General features: G+C 32.8%; 1 protein-coding gene across 3 annotated transcripts in view; it reads left to right on the forward strand.

The window, feature by feature from the left end:
* The window catches only part of LOC145662995 (fatty-acid amide hydrolase 2-A-like), a 286,215-nt gene extending 273,155 nt beyond the window's left edge, over window positions 1-13,060 (forward strand). For all 3 annotated transcript variants that reach the window (XM_081729105.1, XM_081729106.1, XM_081729104.1), the window contains exons 9-11: window positions 2,873-3,040; window positions 5,636-5,818; window positions 8,293-13,060. In XM_081729105.1, coding sequence (XP_081585231.1) covers window positions 2,873-3,040; window positions 5,636-5,818; window positions 8,293-8,403 — 462 coding nt within the window. In that variant the 3' untranslated portion in view covers window positions 8,404-13,060. The remainder of the gene's footprint in view (window positions 1-2,872; window positions 3,041-5,635; window positions 5,819-8,292) is intronic.
* The last annotated feature ends 13,541 nt before the right edge of the window (window positions 13,061-26,601 follow it).

Below are 26,601 nucleotides of genomic sequence, written 5' to 3' on the forward strand. Positions count from 1 at the left end.
ACTAATGACAATTTGTTTCTTCTTTCATTTTAAATCGATACTTCACATTTCTCCCCACATAAAGTGATATAATTACCACTCATTCTAGCTTTGGAACTTCTTGTATAAATTAACAGACAAATTCTGACCAAAGCATATATTAACTAATAAATAATAGCGTTACAGTTTCGGCAAATTAACTTTGCCTTCATCAGACACATTATCTGTCTGATGAAGGCAAAGTTAATTTGCCGAAACTGTAACGCTATTATTTATTAGTTAATATATGCTTTGGTCAGAATTTGTCTGTTAATTGATATGATTAAGATCATATTATAAATAGCTTCTGCTAAGTAGTTTCCTTGGATAATCTTAGATGACATGAACAATTTAAATTTTGGATTCAACTGTAGGGGTATTATAAAACTGAAAAAGAAATTAAATTTTTGAATCAAGAAAAATTACTCACAATAGACAAGTGAATCAATGTAGAAAGTTCTTAATTTCGAACAAACTAACGTTATCTAAAGAATAATTCTTTCAAATTCTGAAATTAAGTGCGGGACGTTTTCCTTTAGGTTCCTTTGTGGTTCTCACTGACACTTACTAATGTACTATGAACTAGAGACTGGCTGTAGAATTGACGACAAAAAAATCAATGTGCACTTCAACATTTTATAACAATGAAAATAAAGTGCCTTAATGGTCTTTGGAAGTGCAAGATCTCAGCTTACTTTTTTTTTAAAAATTAGAACTAAAACTTATCATCTTTCTTTTCTGTCTACTGTTGTTTGAAGCTTTGGTAAGTAATTAATAAATGACACATCTACGTAACTATTTCATATTGTTGAGCCAGAAATATTCTTTTGCTGCTTTGTCTTATTTCTCATTGAAGTGGCGAAAGAATAGTGGTATTCGATTTACAACTTTTTTTTAAAAAAAGAACAATAAATTTGATCCAAGTAGCATTTGGCTACAATATAAGTTAAAAAAAATTAACACTTGCGTGAATTAAGTTATTGTGTTTTTGCCATAAAAATGAAGATTTACTTTGTGGCCTACGTAATGCCAACTGTCCATTTCTTGATAATATTACGGTTGAAAAAAATCTGAACTAGTTACCATCTTAAGCAATCCGTAGAATAATAATATATACGTTTTTTTTTTTACATATACAAAACTGGTTTATATTTGCCATTTCGTGTCTACGTAAAAGAGGAAAACATATATATAATTTATTTGCTTCCGAAAATGCCATACAAAACTTATAAATTGCGATGTAAATTTAAATTTAATTCGCAAATTGCTATTCAAGAATTGATTATATTGGTAATTACAATAATTACACCATGAAAATAATTTTTACTAAGCCCCTAACAAGAAGGCTTGTCTTCAATGAAATAATCCTGGTTACCAACACTATCTGGGAGGGGAGGGGGCAGTCGCGGGGTGAACGATGCCATTGGAGGCAACCCAGCCCCCTTGCTCCCCTCTAGTGTTGTCACTGATCTGACAACGCCACTGAATTATAGAAAATAGCCCCCACAAAAATTAGTTTCATGGTCTGATAACGTTAACCTTGATTCGAGGAAAAGGCACATTGATTGTAAATTGTAATTAAAATTTAATTTCCTACTCGTACTAATAATATAAAAATCATACTTCATTGTAATATGAATTTCAGAAGACAATGTGATGAACAATATGTGCTTATTACCAATATTCTCTGTATTGTTGCATTTCTCAGTTACGATAGTAATGTAAATGCGTTTTTACATTCGGCTTCATGTTATTTTCCTTTAGATATTTTTTGGGAATAAGTTTTGTATGATTCTGATGATATGACCGAAAGAAGCGATAACTAAGATTATAATATACGTTTGGACAATCTGAAAATAACTGGATAATTCATTTGGCAACTATATATATCGCGCAGAGGCCTGGTAAACAAATTGCTTACTATAAAATAGGATATGTTATCATACAACACTAAAGAAGGTTGATTGTAAGTGCTTTCGCTAAATATTTCATTATACAGAGACAGGATATGAGACAGGAAAACAAAATAAGACCTTTACAGCTCTTTCAATATTTAAATCAAATGAGTATTAGAATTTTGAGTTGCTAAGCAAATATAGCATTTTACTTGTTCGAACTGTCCTGAATGTGTAAACTCTACGTGTTAAATTGAACTGTGATAGTTTACAGCTATTACAGAAAACTGCTATTAGAGTTAACTTTTGTTGCTATGATTTTTCAAATCAATATTGTCATAGTGTGTGTATAGTTTTCTGAAATTGTTATGTAAGGCTGAAAATTAGAAAATTTGGATTTGACTCTTAAAATCACATTATTTAACTATTAAATTATTAGGAGTTCGGGCTTTCTACTGACAAAATTTTCGATTAAAATAGTAAAAAGGTTCACTCCCAGAATTTACTCGTTAATTTCATTTTATATTTAGGATTTTAGTGAGCACATTTATCATTTGGTGCATCTTTCTTCAGCTATCTTTGTGGAGGTGTGGATGTACTTCCTACATAGTACTTCCAATAGTATTGATAAATCATTGATAAACATTTCACTTCGCTTTTTTTTTTCCAACGCGTACCACTTCTCTTTATTCCTTCTAAAATGTTTCGCGCAATGAAACGAAAATTCAAATGAGTTTCCTATACTTGTGCATACTTAAACAAATTTACGATGTTTCTCAAACTAGAAATTTTTGAATTTAAAATATATTTAAAGATGCAACGTTTCTATATATCTTTGTACAATATATTACTACCCATAATATACAGAACAAAACATGATATGCATGAAGGGCTAGGCTTGCATGGGAAACATCATTATGTTATTTTTACTAACTAAATATTTAATATTTTATTTTCAGGAGACCAAAAATGTATTTGTGGAAACCTTGAAATGCCTGTTTCATATGACAAGTTACACTTCACCTCCTCTTATATATTGTTATGTTAAAAAACTTGCAGACGAAATGAGTCCTCGACTTGTTGAACATTACACACAACTGAATGCTGAATTGCTTCATGAGTTTGTGGTACGTTGGCCATTTTTTTAAAATTTTATATTTGTCATTGGATAAACATTTCAGTATTTGTTTATTAACTTAGTTATAGATATAACTGTTATGAGACTATGTTAAACAGAAGCATTAATAATGAGATGGAAGAAATTCTCGGAAGAACAGCGATCAAGAATTATACAGCGTGTTCATAAAAGTACTATCATACTTTCAAGTGCTATTACGTCGCTTTGGATATATATATATATTTACTATACCTCATAGACATTGAATGTAAACCCCGCGAATGGCGAATATTCAGAATTGCGAAATTATTTTGAAGTCCCTTTTTGGATCAAAAGATCCAATATATTTCAATAAAAAAATTTCTTGTACGCCTTTTATCTGGAGAACAACATATAGTGTAGCTAAGTCCAAACAGTCACTTAACTCAGTATGATGTGCTTATTCCACAGAAAACACGAAAACTGGCTCTAGGGGCTGCTCAAAAATTTTGTGGCCCTGATCCAAGATCCAATATATTTCAATCTTAAATTTTATTGTACGGCTTATATCTGGAGAACTACATATACTGTAGTAGCCAAACCCAAACTGTCACTTAACTCAGTATGATGTGCTTATTCCACAGAAAATAGGAAAACTGAATCTAGTGTCTGCTCAAAAATTTTGTGGCCCCTGATCCAAAAACTAATTATTGGCCAAGATCGCAATCCTTTGATTCATTTTTAATTTTCCTAATTCTTGTTTTCCCCTGCTATGTTAAAGCACTTTATTTTAACAAATTTTGAACTTTCTGTGTGACGAATGAAAATTTAATCTTTTTGGCTATATTTAAGTTTATTTTTTGAAAGTATAATCAAAATTCATCCTGTTTTATAATGTAGATATTTTTCTTATTACATTCTTTTTATTCAGATTACATGGTAGCCATTTTTTCATACATGTACGCGATTAGTCAAGTCGGATTGCAATTTGAAAGTAATCAATGACTGTTATTCTATTAATTAACCGCTTCCTGGTCTACATTTTTGCAGAAAAACGTCCCAAAAAAGTCATATTTTTTATTTCATATTTTAAATCTATCATAAAGCAACCTCTCATGATCTATGTTAATTGTCATTCAGAACTACAGTTCGAAAGTTATAGCTCCTCAAAAAACTCCTTCTGGATTATCCCGAGTTATTTCGGGTACTGAAAAATAGAAAAAAAAAAATGTAAGAATGAAATAAAATATACGCTGAAAATATGCTATATTTATTCATATACTGTTAATATGTCATAATATAATGGCTATATTATCATAATATATGCTATTTTCATTTAATAGCAGCAAATACAATGTAAAAGTTAGTAATAATACGAATTTAAACAAAGAAGTGAAGATAATTTTTGAATTACGCTGTAACAACACCAGAGAACTGTTAACACTACCTCATGTTGACTTTCATTGTGCCAGTTCCTCTGTGTTTCGTCCTCAGCGTAATTTATAAATTGCGTTTACATTTTTATCTACCCTGGTACAAATTGGAAATATTAAAATAAAAAAGGAAATTACCTGTAGCGAATTCACTGTCACTACTACTATTTGTATTACACTAACAACACTGAAATTTTCTGCTTCATCACTACCTATTGTTTGCAAGATATACTGAACAATGCAGTCGTAATATAAACACAAAACTTCTTCTTCAGAAAGAAAAAAATTAGCGAACAGCTCTCTTGTACTGAAAAAAACATGAAACCTTTATGAGAGTAATACACTGCCCAGTGGTGGTAAATCAGGAAACCAAAACAAAAGACGGTTGAATCACATGTAAATATTTGCTCCGTGTACTTTTCTTTATCATGACGCAATATTTCGGGTTAATCCATACAATAACGTAAAAAAAAAAGTATAATGACCGTAATAACTCGGGTTGATTCAGCTTTACATGTTATCCCTAAACGTAAATATTTGGGTTAATTCGGGAAGTGGTTAAGCTTTCCAATACACGAAGTAACACTATTGGCTAAGTAAAGGGCAAAATTTAAAATTAAGTAATGAACATTACGATTCATATTTCTTATTTACCATTTCGTTTAATTATCTTTCATCTTACATCATTCTCGTATCATGCGTTCAATCTTTAGCTTTTACTCGTAAAGCAACACATATTTTAGTATGCTTATTAATTTTTTAACTGCAATATGCACTGAAAGAAATGACAGCAGTTTTCTTTAAAAGAAAAGTGCGAAATTCTTCTGGAAGTTAAGGTTGAGGAGAAAAACGAGAGTGAAAAATTCATATACCGAAATTTCACTCGAACAACTTAATTTTGGAGTTCTCCAAAATTTCGGTATACTGGTATTTTATTGTACATCTGAATTTAATTGTTACTTGGGTATCGTTTTTACTATGCATCAGTGCAAAGACTGACGCAAATGACAAGAAGTTTTCATAAAATTTACTAATAATAATCAACAATAACCAAACTGATGCAGATCATATTTATTAATTTTTAAACTGGCAACTAAAAATATTTACAATTTCCTTCTCATTATTATTGTTGACAGAAACAAAATGTTTATTTTTTTTGTCATAACAAAATAACGTATTTAATTTGTTTCCAGGAACTACTGCGTGATGATGGAGTGTTTATTTACCCAACATTCCCAAGGTTTGCTGGCTATCACAACCAGACTTATTACAGATGTTTCAGTACATCGTATGCCATGATATTCAACGCATTAGGAATGCCAGCTACAAATTGCCCAATGGGTCTTGGAGAAAAGGGATTGCCAATTGGAATTCAGGTTCGGTTACATTTAATTCTTTTTCTTCATGTTTTATGACAAAAACAAGGGAGAGAGAATTAAAACCTAAAGCTCTAAACTGAGTGAAATAAGGAATAAACATAACAGTGTGGGGTAATATGCATCGATTAGGATATACTAGCTAAGGCTTATTTATACTTATTTCTTAAGCATATAAGCATATAGGTATTGCCTTTTTAAATTGAATTTAACAAAGTAAAAAAATTAAACTGAAAGAACCAAGAATAATTACAATAATATGTATACTTAATGACGTATTAGGGTCCGCGGTAGCTCAGTGGTAGAGAATTCACTTCTGGTGCATAGAGTCCCTGGTTCGATCCTAGCTCGCGCCAAGTGAACTTTATGGTGGACAAACACCGTGTGCGTGGGTTTTCTTGGGATTCTCCCGTTTCCTCCCACTTTCTTTGTTCCATCATTTCATTCATTTCTCATCATCACCGTCTCCTTTAGCCTAACTGGGACATAAAACTTAAAGATTTCATTAATAACGTATTAATAATTAAAAATATTCATATTAATAATTTGAAACTAAATTTCTGCTCACATAAATTAGTAAACGGCAAATTTAACGCAAGATTTCAGTGACTGTTGTAATCTTCCTCATAGGTGTTCCTAAGATTACGCTGCTTGTTGAATTACATATTTTGATCCGTTTCCTTCATTGTGAAGAAAATGTTAATGTTTCTTGAATCAATGCTGTTAAAAACTAGACAAGGGTTTTGATCAAAAAATTTTAAAATGTAATGATTCAAGAAACATTAACCTTTCTAAGAATATGCATAGAAAAATGATAATTGGTCATTGAGACATTGCGTTGGATTTGTCGTTTACCATTTGGTTGCTGACGTGATTGTAGATTTAATTTCTAAATAGTATATATTCTTTAATATCCTGATTTGCAGCAAGTAACTAAAAAATACTCGATAGAGTCTGAAAGGCTGTTATTTGGTTTCTTTTATTCAAATAATATGCGACGAGTATAATGAAAGATGTATTAAGTCTATGTATGAATAAAATGATATGGTATTAAACCATTTACAATGGATACACATTGTTACATATTAAATAAAAGAATTGTGTGACTGCAATTTGCTTATCTTGAGAAGTGGGAATAAAAATAACAGTGGATAATTACATTAATCCAATTGCATTTCGTGTAACTCATTTAGACTTAGCGGTTTACATTGTTGTTCTCATGTATTCGATGTATCGCTTTAAACAATTTTTATAGCTTAAAAGTCCTTCGTGGACGATATGCAAGTAATTCTATTCGGAAGTAGTGCATGTAAAGATTCTGAACTACCAAACTTGTAGCCCTTACATATTTATAGTATCATAGAATATTTATACCTATCCACATTGTCAGTTAAATATAATGGCGTGGAAAACCCGGGTTCGATTCCCGGCAGGTGCTCATGTGGTTCGGATTCCACGTTAAACAGTAGGTCCCGTCTCCTAGAGCCTCACTGCTGAACGGTGTGTTAAATTCAAAATCAATTTAACATAAAGAAATATTTATTGTTCTTATTAAGACAAAAGCAAACGAATTACATATTAGCAATTATAATTCGTTTTATTAAGAAAAATGAAATGAAATATTTAAGCTTTACATCCCATGGTTATGCAGGCTAGGCTAAAGGAGACAGTGATGATGAGAATGAATGAAATGGTGGGAGAAAACGGGAAAACTCCGAGAGAACCCACGCACATGGCGTTTATCTACCACAAAGCTCGCTTGGTACGAGTTGGGATCGAATTAAGGACCCCATGAACCAAAGGTGAAAGCTGTACCATTGAGCTCGTTTCATTAAGATTAGAAAAATGTAAGAGCAAGAGCATTTCTAACATTACATGTATAAATTAACTAAAACCGTAGAAATAGAAAGCTAAAAACAGGACTTCTATAACAAAAACTAGAAGAAGAATATAAATCAAATAATTTCACTTTACAAACATGCTTATATACCTATAAAATTTAATACTGAAGAGCGTATGCCATGTTGAAATCTTTAAAACAGCTGGAGATCATATGACAATCGTTGTGGCAAGTATACAGAAATCTCAGAAAAGTAGTAAGTTTTGAACAACAGTACACATCTGCCCGAAGCATGTTGGTTTCACGTCAGTCTTTACATGTGTTTCTCACTGCGAATTTTACGTTAAATTGACTTTCTTTCTATTAATGTTTTATTTCATTTACTGAAAGTTGTACGTCTGATAAGATATTGACATTTCTGATAATTATTGTTTAGTTTTTGTTTCTAACTCTGTTACGTATATTGCTTAAAAAAGACTAAGAATTACTTTTAAAAAATCCAATAGATCTTCACCTGTTTCTTTTGTAGTTTGCCATAATAAATTTTTTTGTCACTTATTCACTTATTTTGCTAATTTCTTTCTTCTTACGCTTAATTAATTAATTAATTAATTAATTTTTGTCTCAAATGCAGATTGTAGCTGCTCCATATCAAGATCACCTGTCTTTAGCTGTAGCTGAAGAAATTGAAAGAGCGTTTGGAGGCTGGGTAGAGCCTCCGCAGCCCACTGAAGCGAGTGAATAGCACTGCCAAATACAGCATTGTTCTGCTTTGAAAGTATAATTTATTTAAAAATACTGGGTGAAAAAAAAATACCTTCGAATAAAAAGTTACGTAACTTTTGTAAGAAGAGGAAGTGAACGTTAACTACAGTTAAATACATAGAACTCTTAAGAATGAATTACATATGGTACGTTATGAATGAGGTGATTACGAAAGGAAGTGAAAGCAAGTTTAGTGATACTAAAGTACAATGCTATGAACAAAAGAAGTGAATAAGAAATATGTGATATCTATCAAGGAAAGTTGTGCAATATTTACTTTAAAATATATATATATATATATATATATATATATATATATGGTCTTCAACATTGAACATCTTTGTGTGTTGACATTGTTCCTTTCTTTTAGAATTATATATATCACTATTATATTCTAGAATATTTAAAATATTTTTTTAAAGTTACAGATATATATTTTATAAAAGAAAAGAATAAGTTTATATATCTATCTATCTATCTATCTATATATATATATATATATATATATATATATATATATATATATATATATATAGTAATATGACAAAATACTTGTGGTTGTCAGTTTTTGTTATCACTTGTACATTTTAGGCCAAAAAAGACACGTAATTTTTTTCCATAACATTTTAAAGTAATATTTTGTTAGTAATTAGGAGGTAGTAGGTACATACTTTGAAGTACACCAACCTTTAAATTGATAGTCAAGTTACCCTTTTATTGTGTTCAGTAAGAGCAATTTATGTGCTATTAGTTATTGCAGCATTTTGCAATGGTTTAGTAATACGTGTTCTTGACTATAAATTTATTTATTTTCGTTGTAGATTGTTCGCTATTGACAGCAAAACGCTGAATAATGAAGGTTTTGTGTTTTGTGTGATACAAACGACAAAGGAATATAAGTATTCTTAAACTTTTTGAAATTTTGCTCAACTATTTGCAAATGTTTCATTTTCTTTATAAATAATAGGTGGGTTGGCTATATTATTCTACTATGTATTAACAAGATAACACTCACAATCATTTATAATGTCTTCTTTGTGCTTACAACAAATGTTTGTGCATTATATGACTTAAAGTTGCATCTTGATTTCATCGTAATCTTTTCGGTTTTTAAAGAACCTGTCAGTACAGTTTCAGTATTATTTAACAAAGATCATTATATTTATTATATTGATGAAAAGGTTTGCTTAGTTATGATTGGACCATATACAAGCTATTATGGTAGAATGTGAAAAATAAGATTAATATTGTAATTTTTATTAGCTCCGAAAGATAAAGTAAGAAGATATATTTATAGAAAACAAAATACGTCTGTTATTGAAATGTTTTTGTCTATATCTATGTTCTGCTAACGAAAATTTACTTTTTTGTTCAATAATTGATTAAAGTTAGTTCGGCTTTCTAGACGCTAGCGTTTAGTTAAGCATATCTGTTAAACACCATTATGTACAAAACTGGAATACCAGATGCTGTAACCAGTTTTCGGGAGCAGATTGTATTCTATAGCTTAGTATTTACGCTGGCATTTAGATATCGACTGCAGCGTTGTGCTATGAGAAGATAGTAGAGCTAAAACTAAGTACAGTGAAATATGCCAGTAGAGCTAGAACTAAGTGCAGCCAAACCTGCAAGTAGAGCTAAAACTAAGTACAGGGAAACCTGCAAGTAGAGCTAAAACTAAGTACAGGGAAACCTGCCAGTACAGCTAAAACTAAGTGCAGTGAAACCTGCCAGTACAGCTAAATCTTAGTACAGTGAAACCTGCCAGTACAGCTAAATCTTAGTACAGTGAAACCTGCCAGTACAGCTAAATCTTAGTACAGTGAAACCTGCCAGTACAGCTAAAACTAAGTACAGTGAAACCTGCATCTGTTGGCTACCGTCAGTTTCACGGAAATTATCCAACTTATACTAGTAATCAGTTTATGGAGTAATAATAGCACTAGGTATATATACAATCTTGTTTAGAAAAACCTGATCACCTATCTCTTTCAATAGGTGATATTTTCATAACCGAAAAAAAAATAGTATTATGGCTTGAAATAAAAACTACAAACCCAGAAAGAAGATTCACACAGTTTTGATGCAAATCCTTATTATGGTAAATGTTGAGAAATTTTTAAGAGACAGTTGGGTGGCCATGATGATTGAACATCCACTATATATGTTGGCCAAATTAGAGGACTGGCGAACTTAAATTATTGTAAATTAAGCAAAACTAAGTCAAGAAATACAATTGTAATTATAAGTAATAATTACAATTTTGTTTACTTTCATTGTAGTAAATTCTCTTATGTTCGTTTCTTGTTTAGTTACTCCTATACTGTATGTGGAATCTTTAGGTAAAGATATATACTGTTTCTGTTTCATAATTTCTTTAGGAAATTTTCTGGAGAGCCAAAGATGGCTGACTGAGACAGGTTTCACTATAGTTACATACAGTTTATCTCAAACATGGTGTGCAAATGCAATTTTATTAATAATTCGGTGCATTTTCTTTGTTTTTGTCAATCTTATGTACACAATGGTTTAAAAAAAGGTTTATTAGATCAGTAAGTCATTTAACTGATAGCAAATTTGCAAAATTTTAAAGATGATGATATAACAAAAATGCTACCGTGTAATATCTACCGTTACTATGACATTTTATAGTATATTTTGATAGATATATTTCCAGTGCTAATGCTTGCTTGTAATGCTAAGCTTAAAGCTGAAATAAAATAAAATGAGATGTCTTAATGTTTTAAGTTTGCTGCATTCAACTATGTTTTAAATTGTAACATCTAGTTTGTTAACGAAACTTTTAATTTGTGGTAACAAATTTTTTAACATGATTAACTGTTATCATCAATACAACAATGGAGAAGATATAATAGTGGTAAAGGATAAATACTTTTCCAACTATTTTTAAACATTTGAAATTGTATTTAAATGCTTGATAATTTATTTACTGATACACTACAATACAATGTGGAATATTACAGTACTTTGAGAAAAGTAGATGTTCACCGTGTGAAACATTGAAACAAGTAGTTACATTAAACGATGACTCATAAAAACAAAAATGATTTTGAATAAGGGAAACTGAAACATGTTACTAACTTTCGTTTAATTGATTTTTCATGATTAATATTTTAAAATAACTCCAGTAATTTAATTATTGAGATGATACTGATATTTGCTTCCAATAATTTTTGATCAATGAAAAATAATAATAATAATAATAAATACATTTGATTCGTGTTATGTCAAATCCTGTGATTTTTTTACCGTACGTGACAGGGTAAATGTGAGAAGTCAAGGGAAAAGAAAGACCAAAGTTAACAATAAGAATATTTGAACAACGAGAAATATTTTATGCAACACACCATACTTTTTACCAAGTAATTACAATAAATAAAATTCAAATAAAATCGAGAATTCATTACATGCTAGAATAGAAAATCATTTTTCTCTACCAGCTAATAAATTTTGTGTTCAATTAAGCGATTCGCTTTACTAAAAGATTAGGACATATAAATCAGACAAGAATTTGAAGACAGTGTTCATGTTACAAATGGTATTGACATTGAGTTATAATAAAAGCATTCAACTATAAAATATCAATTGATCTAGAGGTACTATTTTTTTTTTAAATAAAAGCATTCAATATAAAATATCGGATTGGTCTAGTGGTACTGTTCTTTATTGATCTAGTGGCATTATTCTTTCTTAAGTTCATAATGTATAATGAGTAAATTTGCATATTTTATAATCAGAAAAAGATATTTTTGAAGCTATACATTCTTTGTTTGTATTCATTATTATGATGGTTTTAAAAATATATTTTACACTTCGGAAAATTTTGGAAATATGAAAAACTTGAGCAATGGAACATAAGAATATATTTGAATTTATAAAATGATGATTTTGCTAAACATACATATTTAAGTATATTTAAAATTACGAAAAAAGAAAGTATAAAGTGGGCATTAATGATCATCATAATAATATTTGTTTCTTATTCTGAATTATACTTACAAAGAAAGTAAAAATTTTATCAAGTGATATTGAAAGAATATAGAATCACATTATTCCGGTAACACTGGATTAAAATGCTTTCAATATTGTAGTGATAAAGCGATGTAAAACAAAAATTACAAGAAAACCAATATTTCAACGGTAATTTATGATCAATTGACGTAATTTTTAAGGGATCATGGAGAAATTTCGTAGCACACTATATAATCTGTACTTTTACATCAGAAGATTGAATTTAATTAAATACATTTTTATGATTCGAGTTATTTAGCAATTTTATCTGATGATGAGAGATCTTAATTATAATGCTGAATTCTGATTTCAGCATTTTAATAAACGTGTGTAGAGGAAGTAATGAAGTTGCTCAAACTGTTTCTAGAATGATGTTTAGCTATCGAACGAGAAATAGAAGGAACGTTAGATGTTATTAGATAAAAGCAGTTGTACTGCTATCATTTATTACTCTGCACTGTTGAAGAAACTTCATTTGATATTGGAGAAATCAAATATTGATAGAACATATCAAATATCGACATAAAAGGAAATAAACTTCCGATTGTAACGAATTTCTTTAAAACTTATTATTTTGTAATCTAATAAAAAAATACTTTCTATGCCTTCGTAGTTTTATTCATTTTAGAAACCATCTTTGAAAAGAAAATGTTAATTGAAACAAGATTGCTGTTTTTGAAGTGTTGAATTCTTACTAGTCATTTTAAAATTCTATAATCGAATATACCAATCCCAACAAGATATAGTAATTGTTTAAATTACAAATAATTATACAGTAATTGTTTAAATTACGAATAGTTAGTTCGTTAGATTCTAGTTAAAGTGTCCTTTTTAACACAGAGGTACATTAGACGTGAATTAACGTGGAATTCGAACCACATAAACTTCCGCCAGGAATCAAATCCGGGTCTCCCGTGCCGAAGGTGCGGACCATGACGATACAACCACAAAGAAGATCAATTGAATAACTGTTCAAATATTTATTTCAGTAACGTATGCTTAAGTAATTTGACTAAATTTATCCAGATAAATATTCAGTAAATTCTAACAGTACTAATTTTAATTCTTTGTAACCTAGCCTTCAACTTAAGTAATTAGATAGTACTATAAGATTAAAATCTAAAATATTTCGGCTTTATAATAGACCCAAAACTAAAGTATAGGATTCGTATTAAGAACTGTATTAACGAAGTATTCATAATCATTATTATCATCATCATAGTCAAAATTATCAATCCACTGCTGGATAAAAGTCTCTCCAACTCTTCTCCACAATCATCTATCTTGAGCAGCTCTTTTCTAGGTCATTCTACAGTGGTGTTTGATTTCATCACATTACCTTGTTTCTTGGTACAATAAAAATTGCTTTTGTACATCGATCATCATTCTTTCTTGCAATATATCCAGATTACTGCCATTTCAGTGACTATTTTCATGATAATATCCGTCACTTCTGTTATGTTTCTGATCTATGTGATTCTTTTCCTATCTTTGCGGGAGATTCCTAACATACATATGAACATGTTTCATTGTGTAATCTACCGATGGTGAATATCTTCGTTAAAATAAGAAATTGCTTAATTCTAAATCGGAATTACACATTTTAATTAGCATTTATAGGCATAATTTTGAATATTACTGTTAGCTACTTATATGAATTTAATACTCCTATTAAAAACTTGATGAACCTTAAACGTTTGCAAAATTACTGTCTAAGGTTAATTCGAGATAAAACATTAATTCATGAGAGCTCTTGTAATGTCAGTTCGAATTTCAAAGTTTCCTAAGTTTAGTCAAGATTAACTTAAGTTTAGAAGGTACTCCACAGTTTCCATGATGAACGAATAAATAACCAGCTAGAATTTTACTTAACAGAATCCTCTCTCAGTCTCCACAAGATCAACTGCACACAACGAACTATAATAATGACTTCGAAATTGAACAGACTTTGCTACTTTTACAAATCTTTCAAATACGTGAACTCCCTTCATAATGAACTTAAAATAATTATCAGCAGAAATCAACTCTACAGAAAATTTTGTGTGTTGGTACTAAATTCTGAAATTCCATTCTATTAAAATCTTCCTTTAAAGAATGTTGAGAGCACGGTCAGCCATGTTTGTTTTTTAGCTCACTAATACGAGAAAATTTTATTCTTTTCTTTGAAATGAACCGGAATTTTAACTGATTTCATCTTCAAATCTTGTATTTAAATATCCCTTACTTTATGAAAATTAAATTCTGTGACACACAGGTTTGGTACTTCAACTTACATGCATTACATGGGAGACTGGATGGGCCTATCCATCGAGATAACCGGTATAATATAGGAGTGTGTACTGATGTGACTGACCCAATTGTCCCACAATCCTTTCTCTTCTTTTGTTACCAAAGTTCTTCTAGTGTACATTTGTTCTTCAAATAGACTTGATCTGGCTGAAGGTCATTATGTATCATCAAATACTTTGTTTTTGCTATAAAGTCGTCTGCTTATTGACTGAGATTCTGTTCATCTGTGTAGGCCTTGCCGGCGCTATGATTGTTTTTTTCCGAACACAATGTGGTGTTCTATCCTAAATTTCTTCATTCACGACAAAGATGTCTTGAATTGTATGATATTTGATGGGATCAATTTGTTGCTTCACATGGAATGTCCAGAGTCACAAAGTTCTGCCATGAATGATTGCACCGTTGCGTCACATCACGAGTTAGAGATATAGCAACTCATTGTTTATTTTCGTTAGGGAAGACTAATGGGTATATCGCACGAAAGTACGAAGAGCAGCTACAACTGCCCTGCAAGAATTTATACTTGTTTAATACAGTAATACAGTATACTTGTTTAATACGGAAGACGGTTTCCTTTGTTTACCAGATGTTTTTTCAATCTGAATTCAATACTAATGTTGTCAGTGTGTAAATTTCCCGTCCGAAATTCATGAAATTTCCCGTATAGATGCAAAAAGTCTAATCAATCCAAATATACGGTGTATTTTTCCTAGCCATGAATGAGTTAAAGTGATTTTGTCACTTCCGCTCTTAGCTTAGGTGCAAGGATCTAAAACTCATATACTAGGTTCCAAACAATACATATACTAGGTAAAGAAAGTATAGACAGGTCTATATTTCACTTCATTTTCATGTAAATATATATTCCCTTCTCTTACTTATCTTTGATATATTTGCTTTGAAAGTCCTCTCTTTTAGAACTTAAACAAAAATTCCAAATTCTCTCTTTCATTATAATATTTATAAATCAATGCAAAATATAATCATTGTAAGTTCCATATTATTTCACGTCTTAAGAATCCACCGGAAACAAAATGAAGAACAAGTACTGGTGGAAATATGTCATGTTTAATCTGTCTATTTAAATACATTAGCAACGCCTGTGTAAGTGCTAAAGCGCAAAAATACCAAATGACTGTTTTGTCACGTGTTTCAGAATCTACAATCCCATCTAAAGCATGCAAAGGAAAAGAAGTAGCAGAGGTAATTAGCTAGGAACTCATGTTGCAATCTCTTTTTGATTCCTTTTACCTTTCTCGACTTTGCTCCAATGAAGCGCTTTATCCATTCTCCTCGATTTCGGGGGATCATTTTCATCACCTACATACTAAGACACTTACATTTTCAAAAATTAGGAGGATTCTCGATTTGAGGGGGGGGGATTACTCCCTTCTAACATGTCTGGATAAAATACTGATGGTCTTTCTTCCTTATGATGTTGCTAATTAAGCGTGTTTAGATGAACACGAACTACGTCAATCTTGATATCTTTGTTGTTTTGTATATGTTTAAAAGAGAAAGGGAGAGTGTGAAACAAGGAACGGAAGAAGAAATAAAATAAAACGCGCAAGAGAAGCTGAGAATGTCAAAATTTCCCGTTTTCAGCCTCTTTTAAAGAAAAATCCCCGCCAGTATTCAGAATTACCATTTTACTGGAAATTTGCCATCAACTGACAACGCTGTTGAATAATTATAAGCCTTTAATAGTTGTTCTTGGGTGTATCGACGTGACTGCTTGCGCATTGGAGATGACAAGTATGAGAAACTGCTGATTTATTGGGCAGTGGTCTCTTCCGGACTAGCCACGGGTAATTCTGTAGTCCGGCTGTTCGTAGCTATTCTCAGAATTATCCATATTTTCCTTATTATCCAATACCATGTCGTCAATTTCATTTCTACAAGATTTTTAATTCTTTCGAACATAGCTGCTCTTTTCCACCGAGTAATAATCGCTACAAATCTCGAACGCTTGCTCAAACAGCCTTATACCACACGGATTCATTGTTCACGTCTCGCTAAAGGTCATTTGACTATTCACGGAGAGAACTTTCAATAGTAGAGTACTCTTTTACACTTCATATTGTTGTCATTTATACGTCTACTCATTGTATCGAGTTCACACGTCATTTTATCATGCAACATCATGATCGTTGTATACACTGTATAACAAGATTTACGTAACAAAAGATTGATTACTATTAAAATAGCAACAAATTGTATTTCCTGAAGGGCTATACAGAAAATGTTCCGAATCAGGATGTTGATGTGTGATAAGATTATATAGGGATTCAGAAAGCTGTTTCAACTGATTTAGCTGCACTTTTCCGTTATTGTAACACATGCCTGAACTCTTGTTCTTCCACTTCTGCGTTTTGCACCATCTTCGTACAAACGTTAATAATTCTACCCCCTCTCCCCCCCAAATAAAAACTTGTCACCATCATCATAATTCAGATCTTTATTATAATTAAATACAAAACTATGATTTTGCTTCCACAGGACTCCGTTATTTTCTCACATTCGTTTATCTTTGCATACTTCTTTACAGTGTCTTGTCATTACAGTGTTTTTTTTTCTTCGTACGTTTAAATATACCAACCCTATATACATTAGGAATTTTCTTCGTGTATCTCTTAAGTGTAGCTCTATTCGTTTGGAGACTTTTCCGTACACCTTTTAACTGCTTTTCTATTAATCTCAGGGATTCCTTATGTACCTTAGGATAAGTTTTTGTGTGCTTCCTGGATGCTGTCTTGTCCACTTCAGGATTCGTTCGTTCGTTCGTTCATACCTCGTACATTTTTTTTTTTCATTCATTAACTGCACAGATCTTGCATCCTTGATTGGCTATATCCTGAAAATGAGATTATAATATTTAGTATTAAGTAGGTTGTTTAATTTTTAAGGCTGAATACTGGATAACTGTTTTTTTTTTTGTATTATTTTTTTCAATGTTTCCATTTATACATTTGTTCTTGACAGTTTTCAGGATTGTATAATATAAAAATATCTGATGAGTTCCTTATTTGTTGTTTTATCCTTTTTTTTATTTTAATAAATTTATATTGTTCTGGGCCATGAATTGAATAAGATTACTTAGTATATCAAAATCTTTTAAATGTAATATCACGCTAACAGTGGCGTATTTACGATTTTGTTTCGGGGGGCTTTGCTAACTTTCGGGGGGGGATTTGCCTCAAAATATGAAAATTCTGGAAGATATTTCATATACTTTACTATAGTAAATAAGATTTCGGGGGGATTAAGCCCGGAAGCCCCCCTGAATACGCCACTGTATGCTAACCACTTCAGGATATTATTTTGCATGTATAGCAGAGGCGTTTTTAAATTGTTTCTTCCTTATGTAATCATTGACTCTCGGTTGATCACTTCTACCTCTTCTCTTCGTGTATGAAATGATGATGATATTGAAGAAAATGAAATAGACGGAGACAAAAATAAACCAGATTGTGTTCAAGAGAAAGCTGGAGAATGTTGCAACGGTATCAAAACATCGTAGTGTCCTCTGAACATACAACCTCTCTAAATCTTAGTCTTTTTGTGCTTCGCAAACCCATCTGAAGCTGCTCTAAGAGGCGTCCATCCTTGAACATCTGAAACTAACATCGAGACTGTTTCACCTGCAGCTACCAGTTCACATGTGATGCCAAAGGTCTCAGGTCTAGACTTGCCGGCCAAGTAGACATCCATAATTATTTTGAACTAGTATTGCGTAATAATTTCCAACTGGTATTGCCGAGATTACTTCTAGTCTGCACCTTTTTCTAATGACTTGAAAAACATGTTGAATCACTTGTTTCGGCACGTGCATAGACATAGTTTGTGTGCCACATACAAGATAAGACAAAGAATGGAAGAGACATCTACCAATTCCAGTCAGTTGCACTATCTGATGAGAAACCAACACTATCAAGCCTTAAATGAGGCTTCTTGTATCAAAAGCTGGCGAATCCATTTTTTTTAAAACCGAAATTGAGTTATATATCGTTTGTTATGTGTTTGATCTGAAGAAATTGCATGGAAACTCCTTGGAATTGCATAAAAGCTCGGTATATCATACTAAAAAACTAATTCAAATATGGCACTTTCTACGTGTATATATGGGGATTCCCTGCAAGTTTGGCAAAATTACTCAAAACTAATCTAAATAGGTGTGGCGGATTTTGATCCTAGGCGCCTCAAATATTCAATCTCCATTAAAAGAAAATGAACCATCCAAAATTAAATTAAAATAGCTGTGAATAGTTTCAGTGAAAGAAAAAAAAATCTATGCTTATGTAAGGAAATACACAATTCTTACCAGGAACGTACGCGGAAAGTGGGTCCTTCGGGTCCGGACCTCTTCCCCAAAATCTCGACTTTTCTGTAAATTTACTCTAATTTTATTGGCGATTTTACAAATTTTAATATAATTCGTCTTCATATTCTAGCTCTATGTACGGTTATGTCGCAGTAGGTAGCTAATAATATAACATATCACGATATGACCAACTTTTACCCTATATATAAACAGGTCAAATTGAGTACCTCCTCCTTACTTTGAAGTTGGTTAAAAAAATAAAAGTTAAAAATTACTCTACGTTTCTTTTTAAGACATTATTTTTAGTGCAAATGAAGGGCCCTCTGCAATAACAAGGTAAGTCGAGTTACCTCGATTCCTGCTAAAACATAAACAAAGAAGGCGTGTGGACTTACTTTCCTTTTCTGTCATCTCTAGTGCATATTCGAAGCGTCTGTTGTGAGAAAAACAAAATTAATCTGCATCGAGTCCCCCAGTGATGGTTCCGTGCATGTAGCGCCCGTAGACTTAGCGCCCAGTGTTTCTGGCTCACAGAAGGAATTTTATATTGATTTTATCTCACAATCAGGGATGTCCAGTTCATTTTACCACTCTTTCCACAGGTCGTTAATTCCTGTTATTTTCTTACATCCATGTTCCGTGTACTTAGCGTTCACTAAGTAAAACTGTTATGAAGAGGGAGAGAGAGAGAGCGAGAGACCAGCCAATAGCACTGATTATGACGCTTCAATGAATCATAACCTCCGGGGGAAAGGGTGAAACGAAGAAACGTAGTTATATATATATATATATATATATATATATATATATATATATATATATATATATATATATATATATATATATATATATGTGTGTGTGTGTGTGTATATGTATGCATGTATGCACGTCTGTAACTGTACTCCGTGGTATGCAATGCTCTACAATATTTAAATGTACTATAAACTAAGGTTACATATGTAGCTTTTAATGTGAAAACTGTAAAACAGACGTAATCTAGAATACCGCAATGAGGATAAGGCATACAAAAAACGGTGAACATATTCTCACGACTGAGAACGGGACAAAATGTAGACTGGCGAAACACCGGGATAAGAGTCTTCATGGAGGTCACGGTGGTTCAGTGGTAGAAACACTCACATTTGGTTCACAGGATCCCTGGTTTTATCCCATCTTGCGTCAAATGGGCTTTGTGGTAGTCAGACGCTGCGTGCATGGATAAACTCGGAGTTCTCTCGTTTTCTCTCACTTTCTTCATTACACCATTTCATTCATTCTCACAATCACCGTATCCTCTATCCTACTCCTATCTCCTTAATCGTGGGATGTAAAATCCAAAGATTTCATTTCATTTCAAGAGCTTCCAAACCGGGACTGTCCCGTTAAAAATCTGTCATATGGTAACTTTGACTATATAACAACATCGGGTTTGATACTAAAAAAGAAAAAAACGTCATATTATCATATGGTATTACACAGTTTCAGAAAAAAAAAATTAACAAGCTATCCGCATTAAGTCTGATACGGTACATATTTCACAGCTTTATGCGTAATATAAATCTATATAGTTAAGCAATTGATATCATACACTACAAGTACTGAAAAACAACGTAACGTTCTATAATAAAAAGAACGTTGCTTTACGAACCTATAAGTTAATCGCTCTACGAACCTTATTGCACACATTATACCCTAAAGTTACAGCCTTATGCAGTAATCAATTCCAATCAGATATTGAACGAGTATGGTGTTTCTTTGAGAATAATCCATCACTAAGTTGAACAAGCGCCTTTGAAGGCTAGTCGTCTTCCATTTTACCCTCTTCTTCGGTAATTCATATCGCTGCTCTTGTTCGATGCAGTTGAAACCATGGCCTCATCCTTTTGTAATGTCCATCCACAAGGAAGGATGGACAGGTTCAACCTTTTGGAATTTCAAATTCGAAGCTTCTATCAATTTACTCGTTCGTGTCTCTTTCTGTAATTTTGCTATATGAACGGGTATGTTGCGAGGAAACAAAAAAGGCTAGCAAAGAAATTGAATTGTAAGATCACCGTAAGATGAAAGTCGCATACTCCAGATACTACCTGATGCGTAATGTTGATCAAAATAAATTAGGAATTCTTCAGTTTCTTCTGGTACGATTTGCTGTATGTAATCCATCACTTCTGACCCTTGTCAGAGAAAAGGAAAACAAATCCGTCCACCATTCCATAGAAATCGGATTTTCTCATTCTCCCTGTAAAAATTCGCCAATCCTAAGTGCTGCAGTATGTACTTCGTGTTCGTGTGACTTGTCTGGAACGCTTTGGCTTACGACTTCCCTCACTAGCCACGTCTGGTTGTGAGTTTAATTTACATATTCCTATACATGTTTGTTTTATCCCTCCTCGCTGGTCTAGTGATAAGAACGCAAGCCTTTGGCATATGAGGTTCAAGATTCGATTCCTGGTGGGAGAGCATTGAATGACCAAAGTGGTTCGGATTCCACTATAATCAGTAAATTCAAGTCTTCTTTAGCCTACCTGGCAAAACCATGGGACATAAAACTAAATACAAACCTATTTATTATTATTATTATTATTATTATTATTATTATTATTATTATTATTATTATTATTATTATTATTATTATTATTATTTATTTATTTTATTCTTTTATTTTTGCAAAAGGGAGGTTTTATTATGAAGTAAAACACTATTCAGAAGTATAATATTGAAATTTGCAAGAAGAAAACTTATTTCTGCGTAACAAAATTTAAAAATTAATTACTCACAGGTAATTGTTTTACAATTCTCCATGTCTTTTTAGGTACTTTTCACTACACTAATTAGCACTTTGATAAGTCGTGATGAAATGTAAACATAGTTTCGTTGCAATTCTCCATGTCCAGTAGGCATTTTTGACGTACTGTTATTAGCGCTTTTGATATTTCGAGATCAAAGGTTTGAAGGGGTCTGTGCCCCACCCAACCATTTTTCCCATGAAAATACGAAACACATATTCCATCATTTAACGTTTATAATATCTGTGCACAATTTCATTCACTCCGGCTAACTTCTTCTTGTCTTTCGGACCTCAAATTTCTCCAAATTTTGGGTGGAGGCTTTTACCCTTAAAACAGTTTTCCCCAGAAAAGAAAAAACACGTATTCGTTTATTTCATGTGTAATATCTACCTGCCAAATTTTATCAAAGTCGGAGTGTTACACTTCGAAAATGTTACATGTCAGTACATTCATGTAGCTTGCATTTGCGGCAGAAAGTTCTTGTTTTGCGCTCCCTCTTTGCTGGAGAGAATTTCTTAGACTGTCCCTCTTCAGTATGCAGGGAAGCTTCCATTCTCCGTGATTTTTTCTCAACGTTGGCGAACTGCTAACCAGACGAAATGAAGAATTTACGGCATTTCAAACTTTTTTAATGTCTGTTTCTCTTTTGAAATTACGCTTTGATGACACAATACCATAAGTGTTGAGTCCACTTACATTAGTTATGTAAAATACTGTCATAGGCCATTTTGTTCATTGTTTTGTAATCTAACAGCGAGCCATATGATTGTTAGTGTGAACGTGTGATTTTGTTGTGTTGTAATATATGATAACTTTGAGTTTTTCCTCCGCTCTAGAAGTGACCACTTCAGGATAGTTGTGCATTGTGTTTTGCAATGGGTGATCTTACTGGGTATATATTGTCAAAAGAGACAGCGCACCCAAAAAATGAGAAATTGTTCGTCTACAGTCATATTATATGTAAGAATAAAATTATATTGCAGAGTGTGTGAAGAATCTGCAACTTCACAAATTAGGAACAGTTCATCATCAGGTATTCTAATAGCGCCGATGTTGTCATCAAAACATAAGGCATCCCATGTAGGATCGCTTTTCTCCGGAGTTTTGCTTTTTGCATTAGCACGTGCTTTTGTATTAGCTATAGGTGCTACGCTTCAAACTTCTAACCAATCCTCTGGATAAGAAAACTACTCAATGTCTCATTTCAATTTCGGTACCTGAACAAGAAACTTCAGTTGCATTTGTATATAAGTCTGCTAATATCTTATCGTCTGTCGGGAATCAATTTCTTCATTGTTTATTGATTTACCAAAAATATTCCTCCTCTACTATCAATAGTGACGTGTATTGTTAGTGATCTGTTTGTCTACCACGTGCAATGATCAAAACACACTAACAATAAACAAAACTTTACATACAATCAGTGGCAAAGCCAGGATTTCTATTCGGGGGGGGAGGGTCAGTGTACTACTCCGGAAAACTTTTTTGTTAATGTGGAGACTGAAAGCACAAATTTAGATTTTATTCTATTTATTTATTTATTGAACAAATTACCAGATACAGCATAACTTTACCATTTTACACAGGGACATGCTAACAAAAGAAAGAAAAAAAACAAGATAACAATAACAACAACATAGAAAAAAGAGTGTAAGAGTAAAACTATTCCGTCAAAGCTCGCTTAATTGCTCTTTCAGACACTGGGTAGCTCGAAAATATGTCCACATCAGTTGTTACTTGATTATAACAGTTTGGTATTCTATAAAAAGAGACCTCTGTATAACAGCCAACCTAGGACGGGCAAGATGGAATAGGTGGGTATTCCGGGTGATGCGGGAAGGGACACGTAAGGATAGTTCCTGAAGTAATATTTCCGATCTTAAGTTTCCATTAACTATTTTATTGCTAAAACCTTAAAAATAGGTTTGCAATTTATCTCAAACGTGACTGGTTTTGTGACGTAAAAGGCAGTTAGAAACTTTTGGAGGCATGTTGAACGGAGACCTCTTGTCTGGGTTGCAAACCCCAAACAATTTTCATACATGAAAACTACTGAATGGCCTTAACATCCACCCAGTTCCTTTAAGAAGTAATTTAAACTAATGCAAGTTTTGGGGGCGTAGATAGCGTAGCTTAGAATTAGAAACATGGGAGTAGAATTTCAAAGATAAAATTTGACAACACAGAAATAATTTAGAACAAGAATTTAATGAATTGATTTTGAATGACTGAAAAATTACAGAGCATGATGTGGACTGGTATGACTTAAAGACTAGAGAAGACAATGCATAATCACTTACTTTTGATAACGATGACGAGCAGAACCTCTGATGGACAGAATGACGGAGTGACAGAAACTAATTATGAATAATTTGACTCGCAGAGTTTTGGCGTTAAAATAGAACTTTTCCTACCCGGAAGAGAATTTGGTAGTATTTATATGATTTTTTCGTTATGTTAACATTTTTGCACATTCTTTTTGAGTTTTCCTAGTTTTAGAAGTTATTGCCGGTCATTTGCATTGTAGAAGTCAAGGCACTCTAAATTTTCCATTGGATTATGAATCCTAAAGAATATTTAAACTGCCTTTACTTCATACATTGCCTGTTTTATACAAATTTTAAAATCCAATTAAATATTATGTTTCTTTACATTGTGGTACACAATATTATGTAGATATTTCAGGTCAGAGATAGTTCTGCGTACTTCAGGAGTCTGAATATTAAGATGTCGCAAGAGTTCCTTCTTAGATAATATTCGAAGTGCAGGAACACGAAAACGGACTATAGCGATGAAGAAATTGAGAACAGAATCAAGTCTGGAGAGATGTGTAGGTGCTGCCATGGCCCATATGGGAGAGCAGTATTCGATCTTGGGCGCTATTAATGTCTTATAAAAAGTTGCTAGTGAAGAAACAGTGCGTAGTTCGGTGAATCGATAAAGAAGTCCCAACATGCGCATTGAATTCTTTAGTATTGAGGAGATGTGGTCAGAGAATGTGAGTTTTGAATCAAAGATGACACCAAGATCATTATGACTAGCAGAATGTGTGATAGGGGAATCGTTGATATGGTATGTGGAGGGAACAGGAGACTTTTTCAAAGTAATAGTAATACTGTCACATTTCTTACTGTTGAGTTTCAAGTGCCACATTTCACACCAGCTTGTAAGGTAATTTATGTCTTCCTGTAGAGCAGTTGTGTCATGGAGACACGATATTTCTCTGTATAACTTACAATCGTCAGCAAAAACCAGAAGGCCACTAGGTTGAGCTGATAAGTGCGTGTAGAGATCATCCATATACAGGACAAACAGCAGAGGTCCAAGTACACTCCCCTGAGGCACCCCTGAGATCACGGGTTGGGGGTTAGAAGTCGCCCCTGAAAGAACAACTCTCTGTTTACGGTCCTTCAAGTAGCTTGTGATTAGAGAGAGAAATTTGCCATGTACATTAAATCTATTGGAGAGTTTATGAAGAAGATGAATGTGACTGACAGAATCAAAGGCCTTCGAGAGATCAAAATAGATAACATCTAATTGAGTATTGTTATTCATACATTTGACTGCACAGGAAAGAAGAGTACTTAAGTTTGAGAGACTTGAGCTTTTCGGTAGAAAGCCGTGCTGAGAACTATGGATGTAAGGTGAGGTGAATTTAAGTAGCCTGTCTTTGATTATTTTTTCGCAGATAATTGATATTACAGAAAGAAGAGATATTGGCCTATAGGAGGATACATGATCTTTAAGTCCTGATTTATATATTGGGGTCACGTGAGCTAGTTTCCAACTGGTGGGATAATACCCTTCCTTGAAGCATCTATTGAATAAGATAGAGGAACCGTAATAACTGAAGCAGTTTTGTTGAGAAAGAGAGGACTAACTTTATCAGGTCCAAGTGATCTGTGTGGAGATAACGATAGCAAGAGAGCCAGAACTTCGCCCGGGGTGGTAGAGAGATTGGATAAGGTGTCCGAACAGATGGAGCGGAGAGGGGAAGATGGGTTGTAGAGGGAAGGGAAGTAAATGTTTTGCAGAAGTAGTTATTGAAGAGGTCGGGTCTTTGATCATCACTCGCTTCAGTATTTTCATCTTGAACTGTTGCCGGTATGCCCGGAGATTTTGTTCTAGATTTAATTACAGACCAAAAGACTTTAGGGTTACTAACAGTAAAATTACCAATTGAGTCCATGTATTCAAAGTATTTACGCCGTTGTACCTTCTTGGCAAGACTTCTAATTCTAGCAAAGTTTTTGTATGTGTAGTCACTCGGATGTGATTTCCATAGAGTCCAGGCAAGCTTTTTGTTTTTAAAAAGTTCACGAAGTTCATTGTCGTACCAGACCGGAAACCTGTTCGATTTTGATGCTTTCACCGGCACAAAGTCCTTTATGGCTGAGTGGACAACAGATGTAAATAAGTCCACAGCGTCGTCAACAGTTCCTACCTCTAACAAACACCAAGGAAACAGTTCAATAGCCCGGCAGATGTCACCCCAGGGGGCTTTCTTCCAAAGAAGTTGTGACCTACTTTTGAGGGGCTGGTTTGTAGTAGTGGAGGGGAGGAAATCGAAAGAAACATCCAAGGAATCGTGATCCGATGGAAAAAGATTTCTGCATGGGACAACACAACGAGGTTCTAAGTTAGAGAGAATATAGTCAAGATTGCTATTATTGCGGGTATTATGCATATTATGTTGACCTAGACCAAGTCCATGAATAAAATTATCCATGAAATAACTGTCGTTTCC

The sequence above is a fragment of the Thermobia domestica genome, chromosome 10 (assembly GCF_964235325.1).
Source record: "Thermobia domestica chromosome 10, izTheDome1.hap1.1, whole genome shotgun sequence".
Classification (NCBI taxonomy): domain Eukaryota; kingdom Metazoa; phylum Arthropoda; class Insecta; order Zygentoma; family Lepismatidae; genus Thermobia; species Thermobia domestica.